Source organism: Leuresthes tenuis, unplaced genomic scaffold, assembly GCF_036924035.1.
Source record: "Leuresthes tenuis unplaced genomic scaffold, fLeuTen1.0.hap1 SCAF_17, whole genome shotgun sequence".
In the NCBI taxonomy this organism is placed as follows: domain Eukaryota; kingdom Metazoa; phylum Chordata; class Actinopteri; order Atheriniformes; family Atherinopsidae; genus Leuresthes; species Leuresthes tenuis.
This window is the reverse complement of record NW_027325371.1, coordinates 13,368,544-13,395,077: the sequence shown is the minus strand read 5'-3', so window position 1 is coordinate 13,395,077 and position 26,534 is coordinate 13,368,544. Positions and strand designations below refer to the sequence as shown.

At 38.8% G+C, this 26,534-nt stretch overlaps 2 protein-coding genes across 3 annotated transcripts in view; both read left to right on the top strand.

The window, feature by feature from the left end:
• prkcab (protein kinase C, alpha, b) overlaps positions 1-13,200 on the top strand; it is a 106,540-nt gene extending 93,340 nt beyond the window's left edge. For both annotated transcript variants that reach the window (XM_072369324.1, XM_072369323.1), the window contains 9 exons: positions 836-976; positions 1,072-1,245; positions 1,748-1,839; positions 2,533-2,595; positions 3,357-3,495; positions 5,943-6,023; positions 7,281-7,388; positions 9,041-9,181; positions 10,991-13,200. In XM_072369324.1, the coding sequence (XP_072225425.1) occupies positions 836-976; positions 1,072-1,245; positions 1,748-1,839; positions 2,533-2,595; positions 3,357-3,495; positions 5,943-6,023; positions 7,281-7,388; positions 9,041-9,181; positions 10,991-11,155 (1,104 nt within the window). In that variant the 3' untranslated portion in view covers positions 11,156-13,200. The remainder of the gene's footprint in view (positions 1-835; positions 977-1,071; positions 1,246-1,747; positions 1,840-2,532; positions 2,596-3,356; positions 3,496-5,942; positions 6,024-7,280; positions 7,389-9,040; positions 9,182-10,990) is intronic.
• Positions 13,201-14,969: 1,769 nt separating this feature from the next.
• Positions 14,970-26,496, top strand: cacng5b (calcium channel, voltage-dependent, gamma subunit 5b). The gene is made up of 6 exons (XM_072368935.1): positions 14,970-15,053; positions 17,342-17,586; positions 19,449-19,589; positions 24,963-25,103; positions 25,207-25,352; positions 26,081-26,496. Exons 2-6 carry the CDS (start codon positions 17,391-17,393, stop codon positions 26,339-26,341), a joined length of 885 nt encoding a protein of 294 aa, XP_072225036.1. The 5' UTR covers positions 14,970-15,053; positions 17,342-17,390; the 3' UTR covers positions 26,342-26,496.
• The last annotated feature ends 38 nt before the right edge of the window (positions 26,497-26,534 follow it).

Here is a 26,534-nt window from a genome sequence, read left to right as displayed (position 1 = left end):
ACGGCTGTCGTTGCCCTGCCGGTCGCCTGTTCTCTCTGCTCTATCAGACAGAAACAGGCAACCGGTAGAGCTGTGATGAGAGCTGGCAGGGACCTTAATTGGCCTTTTTGTTCAAAGATGTCTGGAAAGCTGCACATTATAACAACAGGGAACCTTGAAACACTGGTAACCCCCACTAAATACCCACCTGACATGCACCAGTAATGTGATCTTGTTGAATGTCAAAAAGGAAGTCTTAATACAACAAAGCAGCAGACAGAACAGTTCAAAAACACACTGTCACTGCAATAGACTTTGTATATGGAAATAAAACATATACTCTATTTTTTGTCCTTTATGAAACTTTGTAACAGTAATTTAAGTATTACTGAATTTATTGCCAGTTTGAAAAATGCTGTATGTAATATCTTTAAAAAGTACTGAAAATGTAACAGTATGAAATAAGATCTGAAACGTTTAACTTAAAAAAGGCTGTATGTAATGCATATGACCATTTTAAATAATATAGTACATTCCTCTACAGCTGCTGTTTTCTATGTAAATCATTTCTTTTCACTGGTTTTGGATTTCAAACCACAACATTTTGCCTAACTGAAAGCTGCATAACATCACAAAATCAAACTCTTCAATAACCGGTGTGCATGTTTCCTGCACCTCATGTTTGTTTCCCACTGATAGAAGTGAAGCAGTGAAAATGTTTAAACAATAATGCACATTTCTTGGTTTTGCTTCACATGTTAGCTGATTCAAGACACACACATCAGTAGATACAGTCAGGTTTGAATGAGTAGACTTTAATGGCATTTTCTTTGTGTGCGTGCATTGTACACTGCAGAAAGCCAAGATGGGCCACGGTAAGAAAGTAATCACACCATCAGACCACCGGCGGTTCAGTCTGCCCTCAGGTAACATGGACCGGATCCGACTCAGTGACTTCAACTTCCTGGCCCTGCTTGGGAAGGGCAGCTTCGGCAAGGTGAGAGTCAAGATCACATAGAAAAGGTGTGTTGGTGGTGAGCCTTTTCTTTTCATATTTAGAAGCTCTTTGACATATGGTGTTTATGTCCACAGGTGATGCTGGCAGAGCTGAAGTCAACAGAGGAGCTGTACGCCATAAAGATCCTAAAAAAAGATGTTGTGATCCAGGACGATGATGTTGAATGTACGATGGTGGAGAAGAGGGTTTTGGCCCTGAGAGACAAACCGCCCTTCCTCACACAGCTCCACTCCTGCTTCCAGACTGTGGTGTGTGAAAACCTCAGCCCCTGCTCTGGTCACACTTTTTAATACTTCCTGCACTGGAAGCCCATGCTGACACACAAAAAAATCTTTTTACTTAAAGGGAGACATTGTTCTCCCATAACAATCTTTTATCAGCATTCTATTGAGTCCGTGTGAGTGTGTCTGCCGTTATATTTGGATTTGTTCTTATATTTTTGCACTCTTTCACTAGCACCCCTGTAGAGAAAATTAAAGGGGGTGAGACCACGCTTGAGTAGGAAGTCTCTAAAATGACATTGGCTCGGTCCCTAGAAAGAGTGACTCAAGAAATCTTAAATAAGAACAACCTGACAATGCTGCTGCTGAGAGTATGAGTCTAGACTGTCAGATAAGCTAATGTGTTTATTATTTTTGTTATTTCAACATTATATAACTTTCTACAGCAGTCTGCACGCATTGTACAATTATGTCACACTGTACCTCTATTTAGAGCTGCTCTCTGGACAATAACCTCCTTTTTTCATAGGACCGGCTTTACTTTGTGATGGAATACATTAACGGAGGAGATCTCATGTATCATATCCAGCGTATGGGCAAGTTTAAGGAGCCACAGGCAGTGTAAGGTTTCACTCTAATTCATGCACAGTCATATAGTTTAAACATAAGGACGATACCCTCTCATATCAAGGTAACTCTGTAGGTAAGCCCAGTGGCAGAGGCAGACATAAAATGCTTCTGATATGCACAGATTTAGTACAAACATGCAAAAGACACTTAATCTGAGCGGTAAAGGGTGACAATCCTGACAATAGCAACAACTAAGGCAACTTTTACCTTGTATGTCAGTGTTCGTTTTGCTAATAAAAGTAAGATTGAATTCTAATTTAAGATTGAAGATTTGAAACACTTTAAGATTGATTTTGCTTGTGAAATTTATGATTGAAGTGTTATATTTGATATATATTAATCGTAGACAATTAAACAGCTGTCTGTTGTTCTTATGAAAATGAAAGTTTCAGTTCATTTTATCCTTAAATTGCGAGTAATGGTATAGAGATGACATGGAATGAAGGGAGGGGAGGTTGACAAAATTCCATAATGACTCTTAACCAGTGCTTTAATCCCCTGAACACAAGTTCACCAGGTTGTTTTTATTCATTTATTTAGTTAACCTATATTTATACAAGTAAGCTCATTGAGATATGGAGTCTAATTCCCGAAGAGAGACCTGGTTCAAACTGGTTACAAACAAATATAAAATAACATTGTATATATTGGTATTTATTTTCTGTTCTTATTTATTTTTTGCAGGTTTTATGTGGCAGAAATAGCTGTTGGTTTGTTTTTCTTACATCGAAAGGGAATCATCTACAGGTACGTAGCAGGATTTTGCATTAAACTAGGTTCTTGATCTACTGCAGCTTACAGGCCTCTAATATCATTTCTATTTTCAAGCAGAGACAAATTTTTTCACATTTTGCAGACATTACCACGATAGATCAGGAGATAAGAGGAAGACAGACAGAAGGAGGAAATTAAAAAGCAAAGGAAAGATGTAGATTAAAAATGAATGTGTAGGTTTGACCTTTCTGGTCTGTCTGTGTTTAAACTGAGTTTTAAAACCCTTAAGACTAATGTGGGTATTAAATCCAAATTAATCACCCGAATGGTAAAACCAAAAATAGGAAAGAATGATGTGCCGTACAGAGACTGCGGTCACCCTGTTTCTTTGTACAACTTTAACCAAAAGCTCACATCGATTCTTCCTATCCATATGCCTTGTGATTGGCATTCTGACTCTAGTTTTTGATAACAAAAAAAACAAAAACATAACTGCCAGAAGTGGTGACAAAGTGGTCTTTGTAAGTGGTCTTACAAATCCAGACATGTAATGCTAGCAGAGATGCAGTTTGAATTCTAAGAGCCAAAGCACAAAGCAATAAAGCTGATGGAAAAATTATGTGTTACTCAGCTTATGATGTGAGCTGCAGACAGATAAAGTGTTCAGAGATGTGATGGCAACACTGGAGCAACACTGGCTTTACTGTGGTCCTCATAGTGTGGACAAAAGAACACGTATCAAAGTGGTCATGAATTCTTCAACACAAATGCTCAGAAAGTTGTCTCTGCTGCAGGGATCTCAAGCTTGACAACGTGATGCTGGACTCAGAGGGCCACATCAAGATAGCTGACTTTGGCATGTGCAAGGAGAGCATGTACGAAGGGATGACCACACGCACTTTCTGTGGCACCCCAGACTACATTGCGCCTGAGGTGAGATGTCTGTATTGTTGAAGCAGGAATTATAGTAGGGGAACAAAAAAATAAATGAAAATGGCTTTACTGCATCTTATTTTCAGACTCTTGCACTTTCTCAGTTGCTTCTACTGTAATAAATGTATTATTATTATATAAATAATGTTAAATATTTGAACTGTATGATATTTAACCAGGTTGCTGCTTAATCCAGTCAAAGTTTAGCAATCTTATGCTTTGGCCACATGAACACGAGTTTTTATCCAGTACTGGTGATATTTGCTGCTGGTTCTGTGGTGGAGTATGTAGCATTGAAATCTGTAACTATTTTCTGATGCTTTCTCCTCTGTTCTTCAGTCCTCAGTCCTCTTAACATCTTTAGCACCGGTGCTTTTTTGCTGGGGTCTTTTGTTGTCATATCAACAAGGACTATCGGCAGCGAGATTGTTGGGTTAAGAAGATAGAGGCCCAAAAATGTTCAATGTGATGTGTTCATGGTGGTATAAGCTTTCTGAATATGAGAGAGCTGAAGTCAAGGATAAGCTGTTTCAACAGTTTAAAAAGAATTTTCTAAAGCAAATTATCCACCAAATGGGTGGACACTGACTTGCATATACTCACTGTCAGCCCAGCCTAAACTGCATTATGCTTGCTGTTACCCATCTACCACATTTTTATAGTCACTGTGACCAGAGACCAAATGATCAGACATTCAACCACATGACCGGATACTTACCTGCAATCATCTCAGACAGAACTGTCACAGAATTGGCTTTTTACCACATAATGTTTTCAAAAGCAGTGCATAAATTATACAATGCAGCTGTACCAGATTAAAAGAGAAACCTTAATACCAAAGTAGAACCATACTGTCAACGTGCTTCAAAGGTTTGCATAGAAAGAAAATACTATGCAGGAGCAGGAACAAGAACAACATAAGATAAGAGTAAAGTGGAATATGTATTAAAAGTAGAGAGAACTTTTGCAGAATTTTGCTCCTAGTTTGTCATTTTGTCTTCACCCATCCTGTTCTGGAAAACACCGTATCTCTTAGTTTTATGTTGAACTGTTATGTTAAGTTGGCCCATTGGACCATTTTTTCATTAAAACAGTAAAACAGCCACAGAATAAAATAGCTGTCAGTCCCTTAACGGGTAAATGTGCAGTGTTGCAGCAGCTAGACACATTGATTAAATACAGAAAAGAAATCTGTAAAAAAAAAAAAAAGAAGAAATAAGCATACAGATAAAAACTACCAGGCATGCCTTCACAGTTCAGTCGGTTAAGCCAACGCACTGCCGAAATCAAATACTCCTCCACAGCTTGTCTCATCCTCTGATGTTTAAGCTGTTTTCTTTTAGAAAAATCACAAGAGAGATACCAAAACTGCTGTGCAGTCAGGAACTCCAGCAAAAACATCAAATACGTTTCAGAACTAATCAAGAGAAACGGAATAAGATTACATGTAATAAGAGGGAGAGAAAAGGCTTTGGTGTTATTACTCTGGATGAAGTGATTCAGAGCAATGAACGGATTCCTTATCTGTTTGGTATTATGTGTGTGACTGTATATACCTCTGTGTTCCTATTTACTCCATCTGTCTGCTCTGACTCATAGTCATGCAGAGTATTTCCTTGGTGGGAGCGTAGGAAAGCCTTTCCCTGGTCTGTGACAGGAAACCAAATGTAAATGGGTATTTTTCTGCACTTCCTGGACTTTCCATCTATCTCCACAAAAATTAATCAGAAACAACTCAAAACAAAAAGGATTTTTTTTTATTCATGGTTTTATAAGGTTTGCCAAGTATTGTCTTCTAATCACAGTCTTATAACATGCATATGCATCGCTGCTGTTGTGACTTGGAAACTGGATTTCTGAGATTTTTCAAGAGAGAATTTCAGTAAAGTACATCATGTGGCTGTGGGTTGAGTTTTTAAGAAAGCTGGACAACAACTGATGATTAATGAGCAACCTGAGAACTGTGTAAATTGTTGCAGTCGTGTGTTAAAAGCGAATGCAGCTGTGATTTAGCACTTTGCTTTTGCATCTGTGCGATCATTACTGTGTCTTGGTGTAGACTGTGTGTGGGAGGGAGGTGTAGGATGGCAAATTGGATAGTAGGAGAAAGCGCCTTTGTTATATCAGCTCAGAATAGCCGACTGTATTCAATGGGGGTTGATTTGGTTAGTTTAGAGGAGAGAAATTAATCTGTTCACTTTTTTTCTTTGGTATCTGCACTTTAACCGTCTCCAACTGTGTGCAACCCTGCTGTGTTCATCTTTTCTTGCCTGCAGTCAAACAATATTGGAAAAAAAAGAAAAAGGACAGAAAATTACTTTGGGAGCAGACTAAATCTTTTTCTTTCTTATTTTTTAACAGTAAAGGGTTTAATAATCACCCTTTTGTGATTACTGTGGAATGCGTTCATGATTACTTTGTTACATTTTCTCTTGTTTATCTGCCAGATTATAGCTTACCAGCCGTACGGGAAATCAGTGGACTGGTGGGCTTATGGAGTTCTTCTGTATGAGATGTTGGCCGGGCAGGTAATGTGTTGTGTTACTGTAACTGTTCTTTACGAAGGTTTTATATCACCTTTAATTGTACAAAAGAAAATCCCAAGTTGCAGCTCTAATTAGTGAAGGATGAGAGAAATATCATAAACATTGGAATAATTGATTAAAGTAAAAGTATTTGTTAAGTGAATTAAAGTATTGAAGTTAAATTCTTTAGTCCGACTTGCTGACTTTTTTTTCTTTTATCATATATTGTGGTGTCTGAAGTCACTACCAATTCATTATCTACAAAAGAAAAACGAAAAAAACACACACCCCTGATTCTTAGACCCGAGGACACTTTGAAGACCTGAGGTCAAAAAGAAAAAAGAACGTGTTGTACAGTCTCGATGTGGTATGTTGACCAAAGTATTTCCCAGAAATTTTATTAAGACCATCAAATTGTGTCAACTTGTAAAAAAATGGCATAATATTGCTTCTGTAATGCATTTTGTAATGTAATGCAATGTTGTGTGAAGATTGGAAACTCTTTGGTCAAAAAAATTAAATGTGAACCTGACTACACACTACATTTTGAAGCAAAACATTTTAGAAACCACACGTGGTGTTGTGTTTTTTAGTTTTTTTTTTCCTTGTGTAGAATCATTATGTTTAGAGTGACTTGCAACTAAACCTGATAAAGATTTTACTTTAAGAACATTTTCCTCTGACTGGAAGTGAAAAGTAGCATGAATTAGAGATGTTAAAAAGAAGTATAGTATACTTAGTCCCTTGACATAACTGTGGGCCATGAAATAGTTAGTAGCTTATTTAACATGCCAGTGAGTAATTACAACTGTTCTGCATGACTTGTAAAAGAAAATGAAACAAGTTGTTTTCCAAAACGCAATCTGGCTCAGTAGCATATTAAAAGACACAGTATGACTTAAGATAAAGGGTGAACAAAAACTTTCTGTCATTAACTCTATGATTAGTCGTGGATGTGTGTGTCCACAACTAGCTATTGTGACCAACCTATGACAAACTGAGATAAAGGTTTCACTTACATAATAGGTCACCCAAAGAACAGCTGATTGACAGTTTTCTGTCAACTCACAAAACAGGTGAAATAGGCTACTTCCCTGCTCTCAGTGCTTCTACTGACAGTGATGTATTCTAACTCATCTGACACCACAGCAGCTTCACTTTCACTTGCTGAGGTTGTCATCTCTTTTTTTTTTTTCCCCACCTTGACAACTGGCAAATCACCCTCACAATTGTGCCTCACTCTGCTTTTGTCCTCTTCAGCCACCATTTGACGGAGAGGATGAGGACGAGCTCTTCCAGTCGATCATGGAGCACAATGTGTCCTACCCCAAGTCCATGTCTAAAGAAGCTGTGTCAATCTGCAAGGGAGTAAGTGATGAAACCTCGGTTTGAGTGACATCTGAAAAATACTTTCAGTTAGAGAGCAAATAACTGGCTCAGAAAAAAAACTGACATAAACTGAAATTAAGCAGAGCAATGCAAAATCCTATTTTTGTTCAAGCGCTTTCCCTCAATATGTCACACTCTGTTACCTTGGAAAAGTGATGACAGGTTGTGATTGCAAAACAGGCCTGGTGCTATTTAACAGCTCTGACATGCAAGGGTGAGGTGTCAGATACTGAAGAACATTGTCATGACACACTCTTCTTCATGTTCATTGCAGCATTCAAACTGCAATTAGACGCTGAGAAAAGAATAACAGGAATTTAGCTGCTTCTTGCTGTCTTGTAGTTTGACGGAAACTGAAAACCGCTGACTACTGAGGAGTTATGCAATCATCAGGAGATATACACATCCATACAATTTTCTGGTCACTGGTTAACAATGTTCTGCTAAAAAAAAAGTATGCTATCTCGTCTCCAGTTTGTATTTAATTATACACGAACATGACAATGTAACAGCCACCAAAGGCCTCCTTCGGGAGCTCTCTAGTTGCTTTTTAAAGAGAGGCAGATTGAAAAAGCAAATGATCAAAGTAGCATTGGCACAGATAAGTTGTGTTGTTTGTTCCACGTCCTCCACGATGTGAATTAAACTCAGTGACCATGGTTTGTAAAACAGGATATCTGTTTTAAATGTATAAGTTAACAATGGTAATATCGCCATAACATCATCAAGATCATTGTCTCATGTCTTTTCCTCAAATGTACAGGTCCTGAAACAATGTCTTTGTTTAGGTGATCGGTGTTTTAACCGAAACCTTCTAAACTAAAGGCTTAGTTGCAAACCATCATATCAATCCTGCCTGTTTGGAGAAAGCTTGCTTGACAGATTTTGTTTTTCTATCAGTATAGTACAGTGTAACACAGAACTTGGCTCTACAGCAGGAAATAATATTGCTCTGCACTTCAACACAGCACATTCACAGTTGAGTCACAGATTTCCACAGCTTTTCGAGAATGGCTCTTTATTTAGCGACCACATCGTCATCTCACATCTGAGGACCACTTTTGTGACATCATCACAGTGTAGCAGCATCATGGTTTTCATGATTAGGATTATTTACCAAGAAGGAAATGAGCTTTCAGAGTCAATTTACAAACCAGAGAGGATCGTATTAAGACTCAGGCACAGTCTGATGGAGTCTTTTAATAACGTATCCCACCTTCATTTATTATGATATTACATCCTGAGGCTGCCTTCAGCCACGCAAAATATCATTCATCATTTCAGAGGAGGTGACAAAAGAAATTATACTCCTGTTATTATTTGCCTCACATTTCATTTGCAAAAACTGATGCATGGTTTAAATGAAAAGTGGCAGCTTGATCAGAAACAGAGCTGTGGAAAGGTAGCGCTGCTCCAAGTGACTGTGAAGCAGGTTTAATGTCAGTTAGCTTTGCACAATATTGCTGACAAAATCACGTATTAATGCAGAAAAAGAATGCAATCCTAAAAACAGAGATTGTTATTGACAGCTTTACCCTTTTTCTCATTTGGCTTGAATTTTTTGGTCTTTTTTTCTGAAACACCAAACTGCCTGTGTCAAATTCTCTTCTTCTTTCTCTATTTGTCACCAGCTGATGACCAAGCACCCGTCAAAGCGTCTTGGCTGTGGCCCTGAGGGTGAGCGGGACATCAAAGAGCAGGCCTTCTTCAGACGTATTGACTGGGAACGCCTGGCCAACAAAGAGATCCAGCCGCCTTTTAAACCCAAAGTGGTGAGTAAAGTGTGTTTACTGCACGTGAAATATCTGCCATTTAAAAATTGCTGATATTAAAATGAATCTGTGTCTCCCTGTAACAGCGAAATATTTCCTTTGCCAACGGTTGCTATACAAACCCAAAGCATGTTCACTCCACCACCATCTCTAGACTCATCTCTTGACCTATTAGAGGGTCAAAGAAAGGTTTCTTGGTCTTTCAGACCTTGAGTAGACCACTGCAGTTGCTTTTAAGTGCTGTGTCCTAATTACAGAACTTCAAACTAAAGAAACTGCTTGAAAACACTCTGATATCTTCTTATAGCCTCCTGCTTTGTAGGCATCAATTATTCAACATTTAAGAGTGCTAGGCAGCTACTCAAAAAGAGCCCATTGAGGTTGGATAGTTGGACAAGGTTTTAGGAGTCTGAGAACTTTACAATGAGACATGGTGAAAACATTCAGATGGATACCATAGAGCTCCTTTCCCATTTTTACAGTTAACGCACACAAAACAAAAACAATACACTAATCTTGTCTAAAATGTTTAAAGAGATGTTTTTAACTAGATTAATTAATCTTCTGCGCTTAACTATTAAACAGAAATTTTAATTTTGGGTACTACAGTTTACAAAACCCCTTCCTTCAGGTTTATTTTTCCATTTGCAGAAAGAACTGTTGAATTATGGCAGAAGCTAATAAACAGAAAACTTCTAGATTTGTGGTTTCTTCCTCACACATTCCTGTCCAGGTTTAACTTGATGTACGGCTTGCAGAATGTAGTGTGTGTCATTCTGCATCTCTGCTGAATAATTCAAACTATTCCTCAGACTGTTCTCAAAAGTATATGCACGAGTGGGAGTACATTGCATCTTTTTGTTCACCTTAATCTTCCACTAGTGTCATGGTTTAAATGCTCTTAGCAGAGCTAAAGGCTGAATCCCAGCTGCAGCCACCTGCTATGCTGCCACTAACATCTGCTCGCCATTCCGCTGCGGAGATCTAAACATTCTCCTGTCACCACAAATGCTTCTTTTCTCGTTACGGACCTCCATAGCCTCGCTCCCTCTGCTGCCCACAGCGCCTTAAGGAACAAATGCACTGCAACCAAGGGTTTAATATAGCTTAGTAAAAACTGGGTCCCCTTTACTTCCACACAAAGGCCACACTAAATGCAGGGTTACACAGCGGATGTATCCGTCTCCACTCACACAAGGGGGAGGAAAACATTGCTGAAAGCAAATGCGTTCGTTTATGGGCTCAGAGTGGTGTATAACAGTTGTGAGCTCATATACAGCGTCATGAATCGGTCTGAAGGGACTGGAAAACAAAGGTCCATCTCAGCCTTTATGGTTCACCTTCTGTAATGTTATAGAGAAGCTGAAAACGTCTGACATGCTGATACGTCTCCTGAGAAAAAGCATCACGAATAGCAGGTGCTGAAATCCACTCTGAATTTCAAATGTGTTTTTGTTGTGTATTAGTGAGCGAAATGGACTCATACTATTCCAAGTGCTGTGACTGTATTTATATACACAGCTGAATATATATGTGACACACGAGAGCCCCAAGCAGAGCCACACATGGCTGCTAATGACCTTCACTGTCGGTGCTCAGGGTTTGCTCCTAATCTAATTACAGCTTCTGCCTGGCTAAACATCAACATTTTCCTACACCACCTTCCCTATGGGTCTGTTGTGAGGCTTTCTAATAAAAGACTCAAGAAGAAAAGCCTTTCATCATATCATTGCTATCATTATTATAGCCTTTTGCTGTCCAGCAATCAAAATAACTTCCTTCGTCTAACATTCTTCTCATCTCTTTCAGTGTGGCAAGGGAGCAGAGAACTTTGACAAGTTTTTTACACGCACGCAGCCCGTTCTGACTCCTCCGGACCAGCTGGTCATCTCCAACATCGACCAGAGCGAGTTTGCTGGCTTCTCCTTCATCAACCCTCAGTTCATCCATCCATCTCTGCACAGCGTGGTATGAGGAGGGAGCAAAGGGTGGAAATAAAAAAGCATGACTCTTATTGAATACAAGATCCTTCCAATCCAAACATCCCGCTGTCAAAAGACTCATATTGTCCTCTAGTATTTTGTCTACTAGTTAACAATACCTGTGCACAGAAAGGACTGAGGACAGAGGAGCAAAATGTAAAGAATGTTGCAGTAAGTACAATCTGAGGAGAGAGTTAAAAGTACATGGCATTGATATTTTAGCATCTCCTACTTTATTCTAAATCTGTATTTTCAAACCTACAGCTGTAGCTTTCTCCAAACCTACAGCCTTTATCTTGTGAATGAATGTGTCTCATTATCAGTTACTATCTCTTTTGGTGTCAAACATCTGTTTTCCTTTACATTCCATTCATATCCCCCATCTTACAGCGCAACGAGGTGCAATGTACGACAAGAACGGAATATTACTTTCTGTTCTTTCCTGGCTTTACACGTGTATATTCTATTTCTACAAACAAAAAGAGGTAGTATACTGTTACATGAGTGCCAAAGTAGAGATCGAAGAATACATTTCTACTGCAGTTCCTAAAGTCCTAGTAATGTTTTTCCCCTATGGCCTTTCCCACTGGTGTCAAGACACTAAAAGCCCTTAAACAGGGGCTGTTTATATCTGTTGTTTTGTAGGACGTGTAACTACAGTGTATCTAACTCAGCACAGAGAAGCTGAAGCAAACTGTGTCACTGTTGCAAGCTATCCAGGCCTTTTCAGTCCAGCAGATGTCTCCTGCAGTGGATGAAGGTATGGTGTAGGGCCAGAGAACTGTGGATGAACGAGACAGTGTTCTTATGTACTAAGATGCTATTTCCATATGCACAAAGCAGATCTCTGTTGCATGCTTATTTTCTGACTCTGTATGAGCTGTAGAGTCTAGGATGCAGTACACGTGTAGTATCATTGTAAAGTTTAGTATTACGATATAAACTATGTTGATATATAACTGTTGTACGTTTATCTGGAAGAAAAGTTTCTAACTGGGAAAAAGGTTTTTGTTCCTGTTTTATGTTCTTGTTTAACTCAACTTTTATGTCCAGAGATGTCTAACCCTCTATTGAAAGTCAACCTTTCTTTTTTTTTTTTTGTAAATATGTTTCAAAGAGATGTTTCAAAAAGAGAAGTTATTGCAGATTTTATACTACAAACTGAATGTGCTTTTACTACCGTAGACAGTTTGAACATTTCTATGTTGAGATTAACCCTAAAAAGATATATATATATATATCTATACACATACAGATATATATATATATATATACATATAAGTTTGGCTGAATCTTTGGTAGCTTTGTTATCAGCAAACCCTGTTATATGTACATCGACTATTTATCCATTGTTTTATACTACTCAGTGTCATATAGAGAATATGCAGCACTTACCGTGCGTGGATCGATCGAATGCCCTCTTGCCTTGGTCGTCTCAGGGCTGCCTCCTTCTGTAACAAACTGGATTCAAAACTGTGTTAATGGTTTGAGGATTCCAGGGCCCCTTGTGGCCGAAACGTGTCCTTTCTTAATATATTGTGTGCATGCATGAGGCAAGGCTAGATCTAAGCATGAGAAAGACCTTTGCATGATACAGATATTCCCATCTTTTCGCGCAGAGTGAGATAACCAACCAGCATTGTGCGCTTTCCTGCTCATGTGTGTCCCCACTCGCTGTAATGTAGCCTGACCTGTTTGGCTAAAAAGATCAGTTCTAAACAAACAAATGTGTATAAATTGCTTATGAATTTTCGTTCACTGGTGCCAAACATTTTTTTCCCAGTGAAATTATTTCTTCTTTTTTTTCCAACTGCAATGTTACAGCAAATTACAATAATGCGGCTTTAATGTTTTTTGTTTTTTTAAAAGAAGCCAAAATTAGGAAGACTACCACAATTCTTAACTTAAAAAGTAGTTACGTAACATGTTGTTTAATTTTTCAGCTGTCACGTATGTCTGGACCAAAATGAGATATTTAAGGTTAAACCGAATGTTTACATGTCTCACATTGAGAATCTATGTCGGAGGAGAGAATGGGGGGAAAAAAAGAACAAACATTTAAACCCATTATAGAGATTATCAAATATCTGTTTCGTCAGGGTACAGAACCACTACAGGCTACAGTTAGAGCCACATGGTTGTTTGTATGTGTTTCTTTCACTGCCCCTGCTTAGTTAACCTAATTCTTTTTGTCCATGTGTTCACTGTAGTATGACGGATAATGTGTATAAATAAAGTATGAAATATATATTACAGAATGCTGTGCTGCTCGTTTTTATTGTGGGAATCTTTTAGTTAATCTGAAATGTTGCTGTGAAAATCGTTACGCAGTATTACAGCTCTTGAGATTGTACAACAAAGTGTAAGAGTTTGTCAGATTACTCTTTTCACATGTTGTTCACATTCAGTACATCACATGTTTTCAGATCTATACAATTCAAATACATGTGGATCATTTCATGTCCACTCAACCAGGGGTGCCATATGGATTATTACCAATGTCATTATATTGTGTCACCCCTTGAGTGGACTAAGAACATCTGGGAGTGTCCAGGAATGTCTGGTGTTGGAACGTTGGTAATAAATCTTTTGGGCCCTGTGGGTTGTAGGGTATGGTCTTTGTAGATTGAGCTTGCTTTCAGCAGATTGATATCTGGGGGGTTTGGAGGGCAGTTGAGCATCTTTGCTGTTTTCATTGCGCCAGTCCTAAGTAGTTTTTGTGAGGCCCCCTGATGTCCTCCTTGAGGAAGCTGCGACTAGGAGAGTACGGTTGGCGCCTGGGGGTGTGTGACTGGTCAGCAAAAATGTTGAGGTAGGTGGCAAGTGTCAAAATCAATGTACATCGCAAATATTAGAACCATGCGCTAATTATTTATTAAGTTACAGCAACTTTTACAGACATTATTGAGCCATTTCAGTGGTTAAATTGTAAGTGTATTGGATACTCATCATTTTGTGTGTTGGGGATAGATGTGTACTTGACCTACAAATCTCATGTTAGATTGGCACAGTTCAATAATTTTTTTGCTGCCAGAAACAAGCATCCAGAATGTGTAAAAATAATGTAAAAAGTTACGAGTGAGTTTTTGCAGATTTCTTAAGTCTAAAAAGATTTTTAGCTCCCACTTTTTCTCATGTCTGTGTAGTTTTAATGGAAATGTCCAGATGAGGTAAATTGGCAACAGGTTAGTTCACTGATTGGATATAAAAGCGCACCTTACATGGGCAGAGTCTCTTAGAAGTAAAGATGAGCAGAGCTTTTATTTAACCATTCTTCAATGTTAGATAAAATACTACCCCTATGCTTAGAGAGAGATGGCCTGATCTATCAATCTTGTGTCCTTAAATGTTCCATTGTTGCACTGCTCTTTGTAGCTGCCTCACTTGCAGCCCGACTTCAGAGCAGCTGTCCTGGGTGCTGAAACACGCACTCAAAGTCGTGCTCCCACCACGAATACAGTGACTGGAATTAATTTGTTGGGGTATTCTCAAAATCTATAAAAAAGCATTTACCTTATTATGCAGTGATTCACACTTTAATTTGCTCCGTGTACTCAAACGAGTGGCGGTTCGCTGTTAAACGACCGCGTGAATTACCACTGTCTCTTTCTGTCAGCATTTGCATTCAGGGGCTGAAATCAGGCAGCAGAGCAGCACCAGGCGTCTGCTTCACTTCTTCGTGTTTGACTGTAGCAGCGACACGCCGCGGCATCGTCGCCCTCCTTTAAACCCCTCTGCGGCTTCACTTTAAAGCTCTCCGAAGGAATTTGTGGACAAATTCATCTCGTACTGCTGGATTTTCTGTCTCAAGACAAACCACAGAGAGGGATCAATTTTATTCCCACATTGAGCGCAATCTTTTCTCCAAGTGCCAGACGGATAACAAACAGGTAGGAGCAAACTAGATTAAACGGAGTCAGCGACAATATTACTGCAATTAAGTGACGCACATTTGGGGTTCGCATTATTTATTCATAATTGTATCACCTGCTTCCAACATGAACTTAGAGCTTATTTCAATTCAGTTTCCTCTCTTTTAGGCAGATACACTATAAATCTAGAGTGACTATCAGGGATTAGTTCCTTTTTTTTCATGATACCACATCGTCTGTTCATCATAAGATATCAAAGATCATCAGAAGAAAAAGAGAGAAAGCATTTCAGTGTTTCAAGTTAGAGTTCTTTACAGTGACATTACTGTTTTAATTAATTTGCAAGAATGTTACTATGTAAATCTTCACACAAATGTTTAATACTGGAGTTCATGTTTCACTACCTATGGCTCACTTGGTGGAGTCCCCTTCTAAGGGATTAGTGATGTGGGAGCATTTCTGTTCTGTTTTAATCGTTTCACCATTGAGCTGCTGGCATACTATTTTCTACAGACTCCAGAAGTCACAATACAACAACACTGAAATAACCCTGAAAGGTTTTTATTTTCTGGAATGTACTTCAAGGCTAGAAAGTAAAAACTATACTGTACCACCATGCACACTTGCAGTCACGAAGAAGCCCACTTTGTCTTTTCAGCTGCCAGTCACAACCACAGTGCCCACAAGCTTTCTATGATTATAATAATAATCGACTGGTGAAGCAGTTCTTAACTGTTTCAAATAAAAACGCAACCATCTGCCTATATTTTACCTTTCTTATCAACATTAACCTTCCTTAACAGTGGCTTTTTCTGAGGTATTTTTCTTGAAGGAATTAGCTTATTTCGACTCAAATGAATACCACTGAGGAGAATTCTGGCTGTCTAGACTGTAGTGCTTTAGAGTCTGAACAGGTAGTCCGTGTTTCCAGATGGAATCTATCTAGTGTCCTTTAACACCTGTCAGCACACAACTGTCCCTGTCCAACTAATAAAATACTGATGATGATCCAGCTAACAATAGAGGGATGATGTGTATGAGCTTCAGTCAAGCTCATTATCAATATGGACTCATTCATAGTGAATTAAATGCATCTAGAGGATTTTTGTGATTTTTGAGCATTTGATTAATAAAATATGATCTCTCTAAGTACAGCCAGAGCTCTTTAAGTAGCTTACATTGCAGTTGTATAGGAACCATCTTAATGCTGTTTGAAAAACCTGCTTCTAAAAATCATATTTATGACTGTTGAACACACGTTTGTATCCTGCAAAACAAGTAAATCACCCATAAATGTTTGGCTTCTTCCTGACAGTCTGACCTCTAGTTGACCTCGGTCACCACCCATTCAAATGACTCCTCATTAGGATCTAAATCTTAAACTTGTCTCCTCATATGACGTCTCCTTATGTTACCAGTCAGCCCAGTCCATTCCGGGATTGTGAATGCTTTTATGAATGACCTAGCTTTTACTCTGCAGCTAGATTCATGGCTGTAAAATGTCAGTACAAGGTCCTGGATTTCAAGTACTGTCAGCATTTGTATTCACAGTTATAGGCTGAAACACATTTTTTGTCCTTTAGTCTAGAGGCTCTGATAGCTGTAAAAATATGACTCACACTTCATTATTCTTTTTTTAGGCAGGTTGGATAGAGTTATACGGGACATGGACTGAATTAGAATTTACTGTCACTAACCGAAAAAAAACAAAAAAAAAAAACAGAAAATTATCAAAAATGAGCCCAGTCTTTTCCTCCTGTGCATGTGAGAAAATCTGAACATTGCTCATTAATGGTGAAAATAGGAATAGTAGAAGTCAGACAATGTGAGAGATTGGTAATTAAATCTGGTGTGGAAGTACTTCTCTTCTCTTGTTCTCAGGTGTATTTATTAAACACAACTCTATCTTGAATCTATGTGTGTATTAATCATGGAACATTAGGGTTTCGGTTCAAAAAAGGTGAACTTGTGAGGGTTAGGATTTCCAAGTAATTTAAGTGCTCCAGAACACATTAAAAGACTAGTGATTGTGAGGTAGATATCAATGCAAAATGTATATTTTTTAGTTCATGTATTTACCTCTCCAACTGTGGTGGCTATCGCTAAGATAATAAGTATATAATAAGAAAGTGTGGATAATGTGTTTGTTTACAACTCCTCATTCTGAATTGTTATTTCATATTACTCATATAAAAGGGTTCATCACTATTTTTCTTTAATCCAAGATTTGTGGACAAATTTCCATACCCATCTTGCTTTCAGTGTCTCATCAGTAAACCCTCCTCCTTGTCGCCTCTCTCCTCCAGGTTGCTCTGGCAACTTCCTCTTCATTTTAACAAACAGCTGCCTGGAGCCATGAGTGCATGCAGCAGGAAGGCATTAACTTTACTCAGCAGTGTCTTTGCAATCAGTGGCCTGGGGTTGCTGGGAGTGGCCGTGAGCACAGATTACTGGCTGTACCTGGAGGAGGGCGTCATTATTCCTCTGAATCAGAGCGCTGACATCAAGACTTCCCTGCACTCCGGCCTGTGGAGAGTTTGCTTTCTGGCTGGTTGGTACCACAGATTTCTCTGTGCTGCTGCAACTTGACAGTTAGTCATGTGTGAATCAGGACTGTGGCAAAGATAATGGCAATAGATTTTACAGTGTCCCTTTCAAAGATGTTAATTCTGTTACTGTTGCTGCAGAAGAGAGCCAATCCTGTCACACTGATAAATCGTCACCGCAACCACCAGCTTTGACAGTCACACAAAATTACATTCACAGTGACATCATTAGCGAGTCTCTGTGCATGTGTCTGAAAGAGGGGCTGTGACTAAGTGTGGAACTGAAGTTGCAAAGTGATAGGAGGAGCATTAGAAATACTGAGAGCAAGTCCTGAGCAGCTATAGGCGCACACGCACACACCGACAACCTTCAGAAACAGCTGTCTTCGTGCCACAGTGAGGATGATGCCAGCTGGTGTCTGTGTGACACTGACTGTGAAGCTCTCTTCACAGGATGTGATGTAACTCAGACTACTTTTTTTAAAAAAAAGAAAAGAGGCTGATGACATAATGTGAGGTAAACTGGGCATCTGGAGATGAAGGAGGGAAATCCATGTCAGTCAGTGACAGCTGGAAATAGTGTCTCAGATGTTAACGCTTTATCACGTACAGAGTACTTAAAGTTCCTTTTGGGAACAAGCATTTGTGATATTTATATTTAGGAGTGGCTATTTTTTGGTTTCCTATTAACTTAAGAGCACCTTGACGATAGATAACTATTGTCTTTTGCAGCATCTTATTCAATTTGTTGAAAAGTGGCAAGTCATCAAGTTGCTATGCCTCAGCCTCTGTCTTGATTTGAACTAGTTGCCACTGACAACTGATCATCCAGATAAAGTACATTTTTAAACTTTTATATGATTTACTAAACATTTTTTTCCAACTTTGTTCGCCAAAGATTTGTTCTATCTATTTAATTTAGACTACCAACAGGGTCAGGCTGATTCCTGTCCGTTGGAAAGCTTAGCTTATTAGCTGTAGGCTTTAACTCTTTACAGTTGTACTATTACAATAATCTGTCTCTGTCATAGTGTTTTTATGTTCTACTATAACCTGATAGGTTTGCCCTCCAGTACACCAGCTGCCAAGATTCCCTTCAGTTTATTTAGCAGCTTTGTCACCTTTCCGATCAGCCTTCTCTGTACCAAAACCAGTTAAAAAGTGCAAATGAATAAGTCAATGAATAAATGAAAGCAAAGAAGAAAAAACAAGAAGTTGTGAAGCAGCATATATACATTAATGTATAGATAATCTAACAAAGAACAAAGGAAACCAATGAGCATCTCTGCAGTGAAGAGCAATCAGGCACAGCTATGGGAGAATCACGTGATTTAACACAGGTGGTGAAACTTAAGGTAGGAAGTAAAACTAAATGGGATGCAGAAGAAATGAACATTCTACAGTAAAACAGACAATCAAAAAGCCAAAAATCTAAACATTTACCGCTGATAGTATGATCTGTAAGAATAGGAGGAATAAATGTTACATACACAACATAATCAAATTTTATCAGGTATTGAGAGCAATGTTTCATCCTAAAAATATATACATATTAACAGAAATTGAAAACTGTTCATATTAATCCAGATGTGTTTTAGTAAGTCCTAGAAATCTCCAGATGCATTCCTGTGGTAAATAATCACAAAAAAAATTACATTCACCAGAAATGTTAGATTTGAGATTAAACCACTGTCCATCCACAGTATTTCCACTTTTTGTCTGCCTGTTATAGTTATCTGTTCTCACTGTTCTAATGATGCCAAATCCTGCTTGACCTTCAAGTTTACCTGACTTGTTTTTGCAATTGAATTTAATCGTCATCAATCTTCACAGAACTGTTGTGTTTTATTTAGCCTTTGGAGCTGAGCATGTCCCTCCTCTTTGTGTAATACATTTTCAGTTTTGTTTCTTTACTTTCCAGGTGACGAGTCGGGCCGCTGCTTTACCATAGAGTACATCATGCCTATGAACATCCAGCTGACATCAGAGTCCACAGTGAACGTGCTCAGTGAGTTAAAACAACAAAAAACTGCAGCTTTGACTGGTCTTCTTCAGGTCATTAATGGAACCAGTAGGCTGTTTCTCTGGCAAAACCCTGCTGGTTTAGAGTACAGTTCCATTCAGAAATGTACCATATGAATGCAGTCATAACAATAAGTCTGAGTCATCTGAAAGCTTGGGTTCCTGTCAGGTTCTTTCCAGAATAGTTATTGCCTCTTAACAGACTATTCACATTGCAAGTCCTTCAAAGTTCAATGTCAAAACTTAACCAAGGCATAATCACTGAGGTGATTCACTTTCATTAGCTCTAATATTGTGCTGTGATGGGTTTTTGTGTGTATAACTGAAAAGAAATTCCAAAGGAGCAGACGTTAATCATCAGTCCAAAGTTTTTTTGTGTGTATATTTTTTTCTCCCCCTGAGAACTCATTACCCTCTCATCAGAAGAAAGTCTGCATTTTCTTTCAGTTTAGACTGAATAAACCAAATGTAAAGTAAGGCAGAGGCAATATATATGACATATAACAAAAACATTCCTTATTGGAAAGAAGAGAAACTCCTTCAAATCCTTTTTCCTTATGAAAAACTGAAGCACATACATTTTTCTATCAGAGTTCATAAGTAATTTGATATGGTGAACCATATGGGTTTTTAAATAATGACATTTCTTGCAGTCATTTATATCAAAAACGCAACCATATTGGAAGTACCATTTAACGATCCACGAGGCCAAGTGTTTTGATTATCATTTATCACGGGAAGAGATCTCTGCTGTAGCAGAGGGGCTTTCTTGAAAATGATCTTGGGAGGAATGGGGAATGCTCTCCTTTTAATGAGATAAACACTTGAATATATTATCCCTCTTTTGGAATATTTTGAGAGAACTGGCAGGGTTTATAGCTGAATAGAAGACCCAAATCGAAGCTTTGATTAAATCAAAACTAAAAGTAGTGCAAAGCCAGGAATCCAAAAAACACAAACTCCAAACACACATGGAACTAGGTAAATAAAAGAGACCAAGAACGCAGAAGAAAAGCAAGGGCAAGGAGGGTAACACTGATGAGAAACTGCAAGAGAACAAAGAAAACCCTGAAGAACTTATGTTGAGAGTGGTGATATGTAAGTAAAGACAGGTGAGCTAATTGGAAACTGGGAGCAGGTGGTGAGATGACAAGCTGGGGAGCCAAATACAACAACTGAGGGCATCTAGTGGTTGTGACAGATAACAACTGGGACTGATATGAAGAACAAGTGTGGTGTATCAGGGTTGGTCGCCTTCAAACAGCCTGTGTGTAGATGACGCAGGAAGAACTCTGCTGACACAGACTTGTTCGAACACAGAAACCTTTAATGTCAAACAGGTCCGTATCAGAATTACAGAATGATGCATCAAGTCTGGAGAGATGTGACAAGCCTGGATTCCCTAAAATCTCTGACTTACTGTGGGTGCAGCTCTTCGTTAAGTAGAATCTGCCAGTTCTTAGTGACCTTGAAGATGTTGTATGTTCCCATCACCAAGCACAAATACTGAATATGGTGTGAGCTTATCTACTGAGTCTCTTCTTGGACAAACTAACTGGGGAGTATGTTATTCTCAAAATGTCCTGATTTAGCCCGAGACTCCCCTACACAGCTGGTAGTTATCGGACTTCTTATCGCTTCCCAAAACAACTTTGCACAGGTGGTAAATATCAGACACTATACTAGTAATAAAACAAAATACACACACAAGACATAAAGCTTTTAGATGGTTTAACAAAGAATGAAGTGAGAAACAAATGCAAGAAGAAAAGTCAATGCAGAGGCATGAGAGAAAATGAATGCTATATAACACAACAGGGGGTGACTGAGATGCAGGAGAACAGATAATCTAAAAAAACTAAACATCAAACCATGACAAGAGCTACACTTAACTAGAAAAAAGGGGGAAAAAATGAACAAAATGACCATTTATGAACAAAATGAGCAAAATATTTTTTTTGCTTAAAAAAACATTAAGAATCCTGGACAGTTTGGTTTTTATCCTCTCTGTGCTGACCAGTCCGGCAAATCTTAATGCAGCTTTTAAAGCTTGTGACCAGTGTCACAGATGTAGCTAATATGTTGAAACCAGCAGAAAAGTATGTTATGATTAAGCCAGATGGAAACTATCTCCTTTGAGTGCAGCATTTTTTAATCAGGCGCTTAGCAAAGCAAAACACTTCTTCTTTGTTGACAGGATATGTACCTCAGACTTTTAAGGTTGCTGTAATTAAACCTTTACTTAAAAAACCTACTCTTGATTCAGAAGTGTTGGCTAATTATCGACCTATATCCAATCTCCCTTTTTTGTCTAAAGTTCTTGAAAAAATAGTTGCAGTTCAACTTTGTGATCATTTACATAGAAATAATCTGTTTGAAGAGTTTCAGTCAGGATTCAGAGTGCATCATAGCACAGAAACAGCACTGGTGAAAGTTACCAATGATCTCCTCTTAGCCTCTGATAGCGGACTTGTTTCTGTGCTTGTCCTGTTGGATCTCAGTGCTGCATTTGATACGATCGATCACAGCATTCTGTTACAGAGACTTGAACATGTTATTGGGATTAAAGGAACAGCTTTAGGCTGGTTTAAGTCATATTTATCTGATAGATTCCACTTTGTTCTTGTAAATGTAGAATCTTCCTCACACATTGGAGTAAGTCATGGAGTTCCTCATGGTTCTTTGCTTGGACCAATTCTTTTTACTTTGTACATGCTTCCATTAGGTAACATTATTAGACAGCATGGCATAAATTTCCATCGTTATGCTGATGATACTCAGCCGTACTTATCTATGAAATCAGATGAAACCAATAGGTTGGTCAGACTACAAGCATGTCTTAAAGACATAAAGACCTGGATAACTTAGAACTGTCTGCTTCTAAATTCAGACAAAGCTGAAGTTGTTCTCTTTGGACCTGAGCGCTTCTGGGAGAAATTGTCTAGTTATATAGTTACTCTATATGTAAATATAGGTATTTCCTTGGCTTCTAGTTCTACAATGAGGAACCTTGAAGTTATTTTGGACCAGAATTTATCATTTGACGCACATATAAAACTGGTTTCTAGGACTGCCTTTTTTCACCTTCGTAATATTGCTAAAATCAGGAACATCCTGCCTCAGGGTGATGCAGAGAAACTAGTTCATGCATTTGTTAATTCAAGATTGGACTACTGTAATTCCTTATTATTGGGCTGTCCCACATATTCTCTGAAAAGCCTCCAGTTGATCCAAAATGCTGCAGCTAGAGTTCTGATGAGAACTAACAGGAGAGATCATGTTTCTCCAGTTTTAGCTTCTCTTCATTGGCTCCCTGTTAAATTCAGAATAGAATTTAAGATTCTTCTCCTCACATATAAAGCTCTTAATGACCAAGCTCCATCATATCTTAAAGATCTCATTGTAAGGTATTTTTCTAACAGAGCACTTCTCTCCCAAACTACAGGTTTACTTGTTGTTCCCAGAGTTTCTAAAAGTAGAATGGGAGGCAGAGCCTTCAGTTATCAGGCCCCTCTCTTGTGGAATAAGCTCCCAGTAAATGTCCGGGAAGCAGACACCCATTCCACTTTTAAGATTAGGCTTAAAACTTTCCTTTTTGATGAAGCTTATAGTTAGGGATGGCTCAGGTAATCCCGAAACATCCCATAGCTAAGCTGCTATAGCTGAGGGATCCATTTGATGATATGACAGAAGAGAGCTGAGATTATTGTGCATTTCAGGAAAAAAAAAGTTGAGCCATGTAGATATTTAGACTGCAAGAAATCATCTTTGCGTTTATTTCTCCTCTTGGCCTCCACAACCACTTTCCTTTCAAAGCACTGTTTGTGTTATCCAGTGGACTTCCCCCTGACTACCATATGCGGGGTTATATAACTGCTGCGGCTTTGACAGTATATTTGTCAATGTCCATCACCACGACAACTCCTCATTTAACAGCTGGTTTTATGATTATAGACTCATTGTTGGCACAACAGTCTAAGTGTTGTAATGGGGTTGCAGTAAAATTCTCTCCAACAGTCAACAATGACTCACTTGACTCAAAATCCATTTTTTCGTAGAAATAGTGAGAGTGGCATTTGGACCGTAGACATGAAATTAGACTGAGGTCTGAAAGGACGGTTTGAGGCAACAGTGATATCTCTTGGGGTGTTCTAGTACCACACTTTCTGATTTTTTTTTCTATGAAAGATTTTGTCTCTTACAAAAAATGAAAAATTAATAAAAATCTGATTATGTTGAAATCTGATTGTTACATTGGGAGGAGGTCCAGAGTGCATTGAACATAGTGAAAGGAGAACACAGTGCTGTGTACTCCTTACCCCTTTGTTATTTTCATTTTGTATTTTGTTCTGTGCTCTAGTTTGATTATTATTACCTTGGTTTAGTCTCTTTTCTGTGTTGATTCAGATCCTGTTTGAGTTTTCATATTTTGTTTGAGCTTTATTATTTGTGTATTCTGTTTTAGTCTTCAATTCTCTGTTCAACATTGTCTTGTATAGTTGTTTTTGCCATAAGAGTTTGTATTTTGTTTGTGTCCCATTTATTTTCAAGCTTTTGTTTCCTTAGTTTAGTGTCATCATGCGTTTTAATTTGCATTCACCTTAGTTTGTATTCCTTGTTTGTTCTGTTCAGTTTCTACTTGTTTTCATTCTCTGGTTTAGTTTGGTTTGGTTTCCCCCTATCCTACCATTGTCACTAAATATCCTCAGTTGTCCATGCCTGGTCCCTTATCTTGCCATCACCTGCTTCAATTACTCACCTGTTTCCACTCTACAATCATCCTTCCAGTCTTTAGTTATTTTCTAGCCTGTCCCATCATCATCTCATCTACCATGGATGACAACACTCATCATGTTACCTTCTGATCTTTTTAGTCATTACCCACCTGCAATCACTCACCTAATTATCCCTCCCAGTATATGTATTTCTTGTTTTTCTATTGTTCCTTATCAGCCCCCTTTCAGTACCTTTTGTTTATCATAGAGTTGTATTCATCACCTGCCTGCCTCCTGTGTTTGGGTTCAACTCCTCCTCCTTCTTCTCTGGCCGGGCATTGTGATCAAAAAAAGAAAGAAAAAAAGACAAGAATGTGACACGAATAAAACTCCCTTGAAAATTCAATTAAAAAAAAAAATTTGTGAAGAAGGAAAGTGTTTTTAGGCAAATGTCTTTAGCTCCTCCTAATTTCACTTTACATGGCCTCTGTTAATAGATTAGCTTCTCATTCAGATGTGTGCTGCCATCCTGCACTCATTGAACAGAGAGCATTAAGTCTATCTTAGATATTAAAAACGATCTGTATTGAGACCAAGTTTGTGTTATATATACTTTGAGATTAAGCACCAACTGTCCTCCACAGACATGATCCGCTCAGCGACTCCATTCCCCCTGGTCAGCCTCTTTTTCATGTTCATCGGTTTTGTCCTCAACAACATCGGACACGTCCGTCCTCACCGTACAATCCTGGCATTTGTCTCTGGAATCTTCTTCATCCTCTCAGGTGCACAGATGTTTCCTTCTCAGTTATTTCTTGTTGTGTTCTTGTCCTCTCTGCTTTTCATCTCTGTCTATTTGCTTTGATGAACAATTTCTCTGCCTGACAGGTCTAGCTCTGGTGGTTGGTTTGGTGTTGTACATCTCCAGTATAAACGATGAGATGCTGAACAGGACCAAGAGCAGTGAAACCTATTTTTCTTATAAGTATGGCTGGTCCTTTGCATTCGCCGCCCTCTCGTTCCTGCTCACAGAGGTGAGACACTAACAATAAAAACAAGTGTGTTTGACTGCTGTGTGTCTCTGCTGTGGTTTCTTCAAAATATTTCAACTGTTACAGATCAGTAAAAACACACACACACACACATATATATGAATATATACATACATACACATACATGGCTCCCATCAATCATCACATCATATGTTTAGAGGTGGAACTTCAACTGATCTTTTAAAGTTTCTCCCTAAAGGTTCCATTGACCTGAATGTGCTCACAATGAGTGTTTACTGTCCTCTGGTGGTCACAGTGATAAATAACTGAATAATTTGTAGCCCAAAAGAGCATTAAAATATCTTTAAAGATAGATACAACTAATCATCAAAATGAGGCTGTCCCAAAGAACAGAGATGTTTTAATCAGGTAACCAACATATAGGACAGGAATGTCAAACTCAGGGCCTCGAGGGCCCTGCTTCAACACACCTGATTCAGATCCATGCCTCATTAGCTGGTTTGTGCAGAATTGAACAATCTTTTGATGAGATCCATTTCATTTGAATCAGGTGTGTTAAAGCAGGGGAACATCTAAAACCTGCAGGACAGCGCCCCTCAAGGACCAGAGTTTGACATCCCTGATATAGGAAGACCAGCATAAGGCCCTGTGGTTGTTACTTTCTGCTGAAGTTGTTTATTATTTAATTTATTTCTCATTTCAACGTTTTTGTCCACTGACTGTTTCAATTGACTCTTTCCTCACTGCAGAGTGCAGGAGTCATGTCCGTCTACCTGTTCATGAAGCGCTACACAGCAGAGGAGATCTACCAGCCTCGCCACCCCAATTTCTACCGCCCTCGCCTGAGCAACTGCTCCGACCACTCTGGTCAGTTCCTCCACCCAGAGGTCTGGTCACGTGGACGGAGCCCCTCTGACATCTCGAGCGAAACTTCCCTCCAGATGAGCACCAGCTACCCCGCCCTCCTCAAATGTCCTGATTACGACCAAGTTTCATCTTCGCCCTGCTGAGGGGTGGGTCACCACCGGCCAAAAGAGTACTTAAGGGTCTCATAGGGTCAAAAGGCCAGCACTGAGTTTCTTTTACGGTAAAGACACATGTCAAATATTTAACTGAGTTTTTGCCATTTTTACTGTGGCCAAAGGACGAGAGCCATTTGTAGTCATGAATCATGTCAGAAAAGCATTTTTGGGGAATTAATTG

Excerpts from the sequence above, each read along its gene's own strand:
- cacng5b (XM_072368935.1), top strand. The coding sequence starts at position 17,391 with ATGAGTGCATGCAGCAGGAAGGCATTAACTTTACTCAGCAGTGTCTTT. Across the intron at positions 19,590-24,962 it reads GTCCACAGTGAACGTGCTCA|ACATGATCCGCTCAGCGACT; the intron begins GTGAGTTAAAAC and ends TGTCCTCCACAG. Across the intron at positions 25,353-26,080 it reads TCTCGTTCCTGCTCACAGAG|AGTGCAGGAGTCATGTCCGT; the intron begins GTGAGACACTAA and ends TCCTCACTGCAG.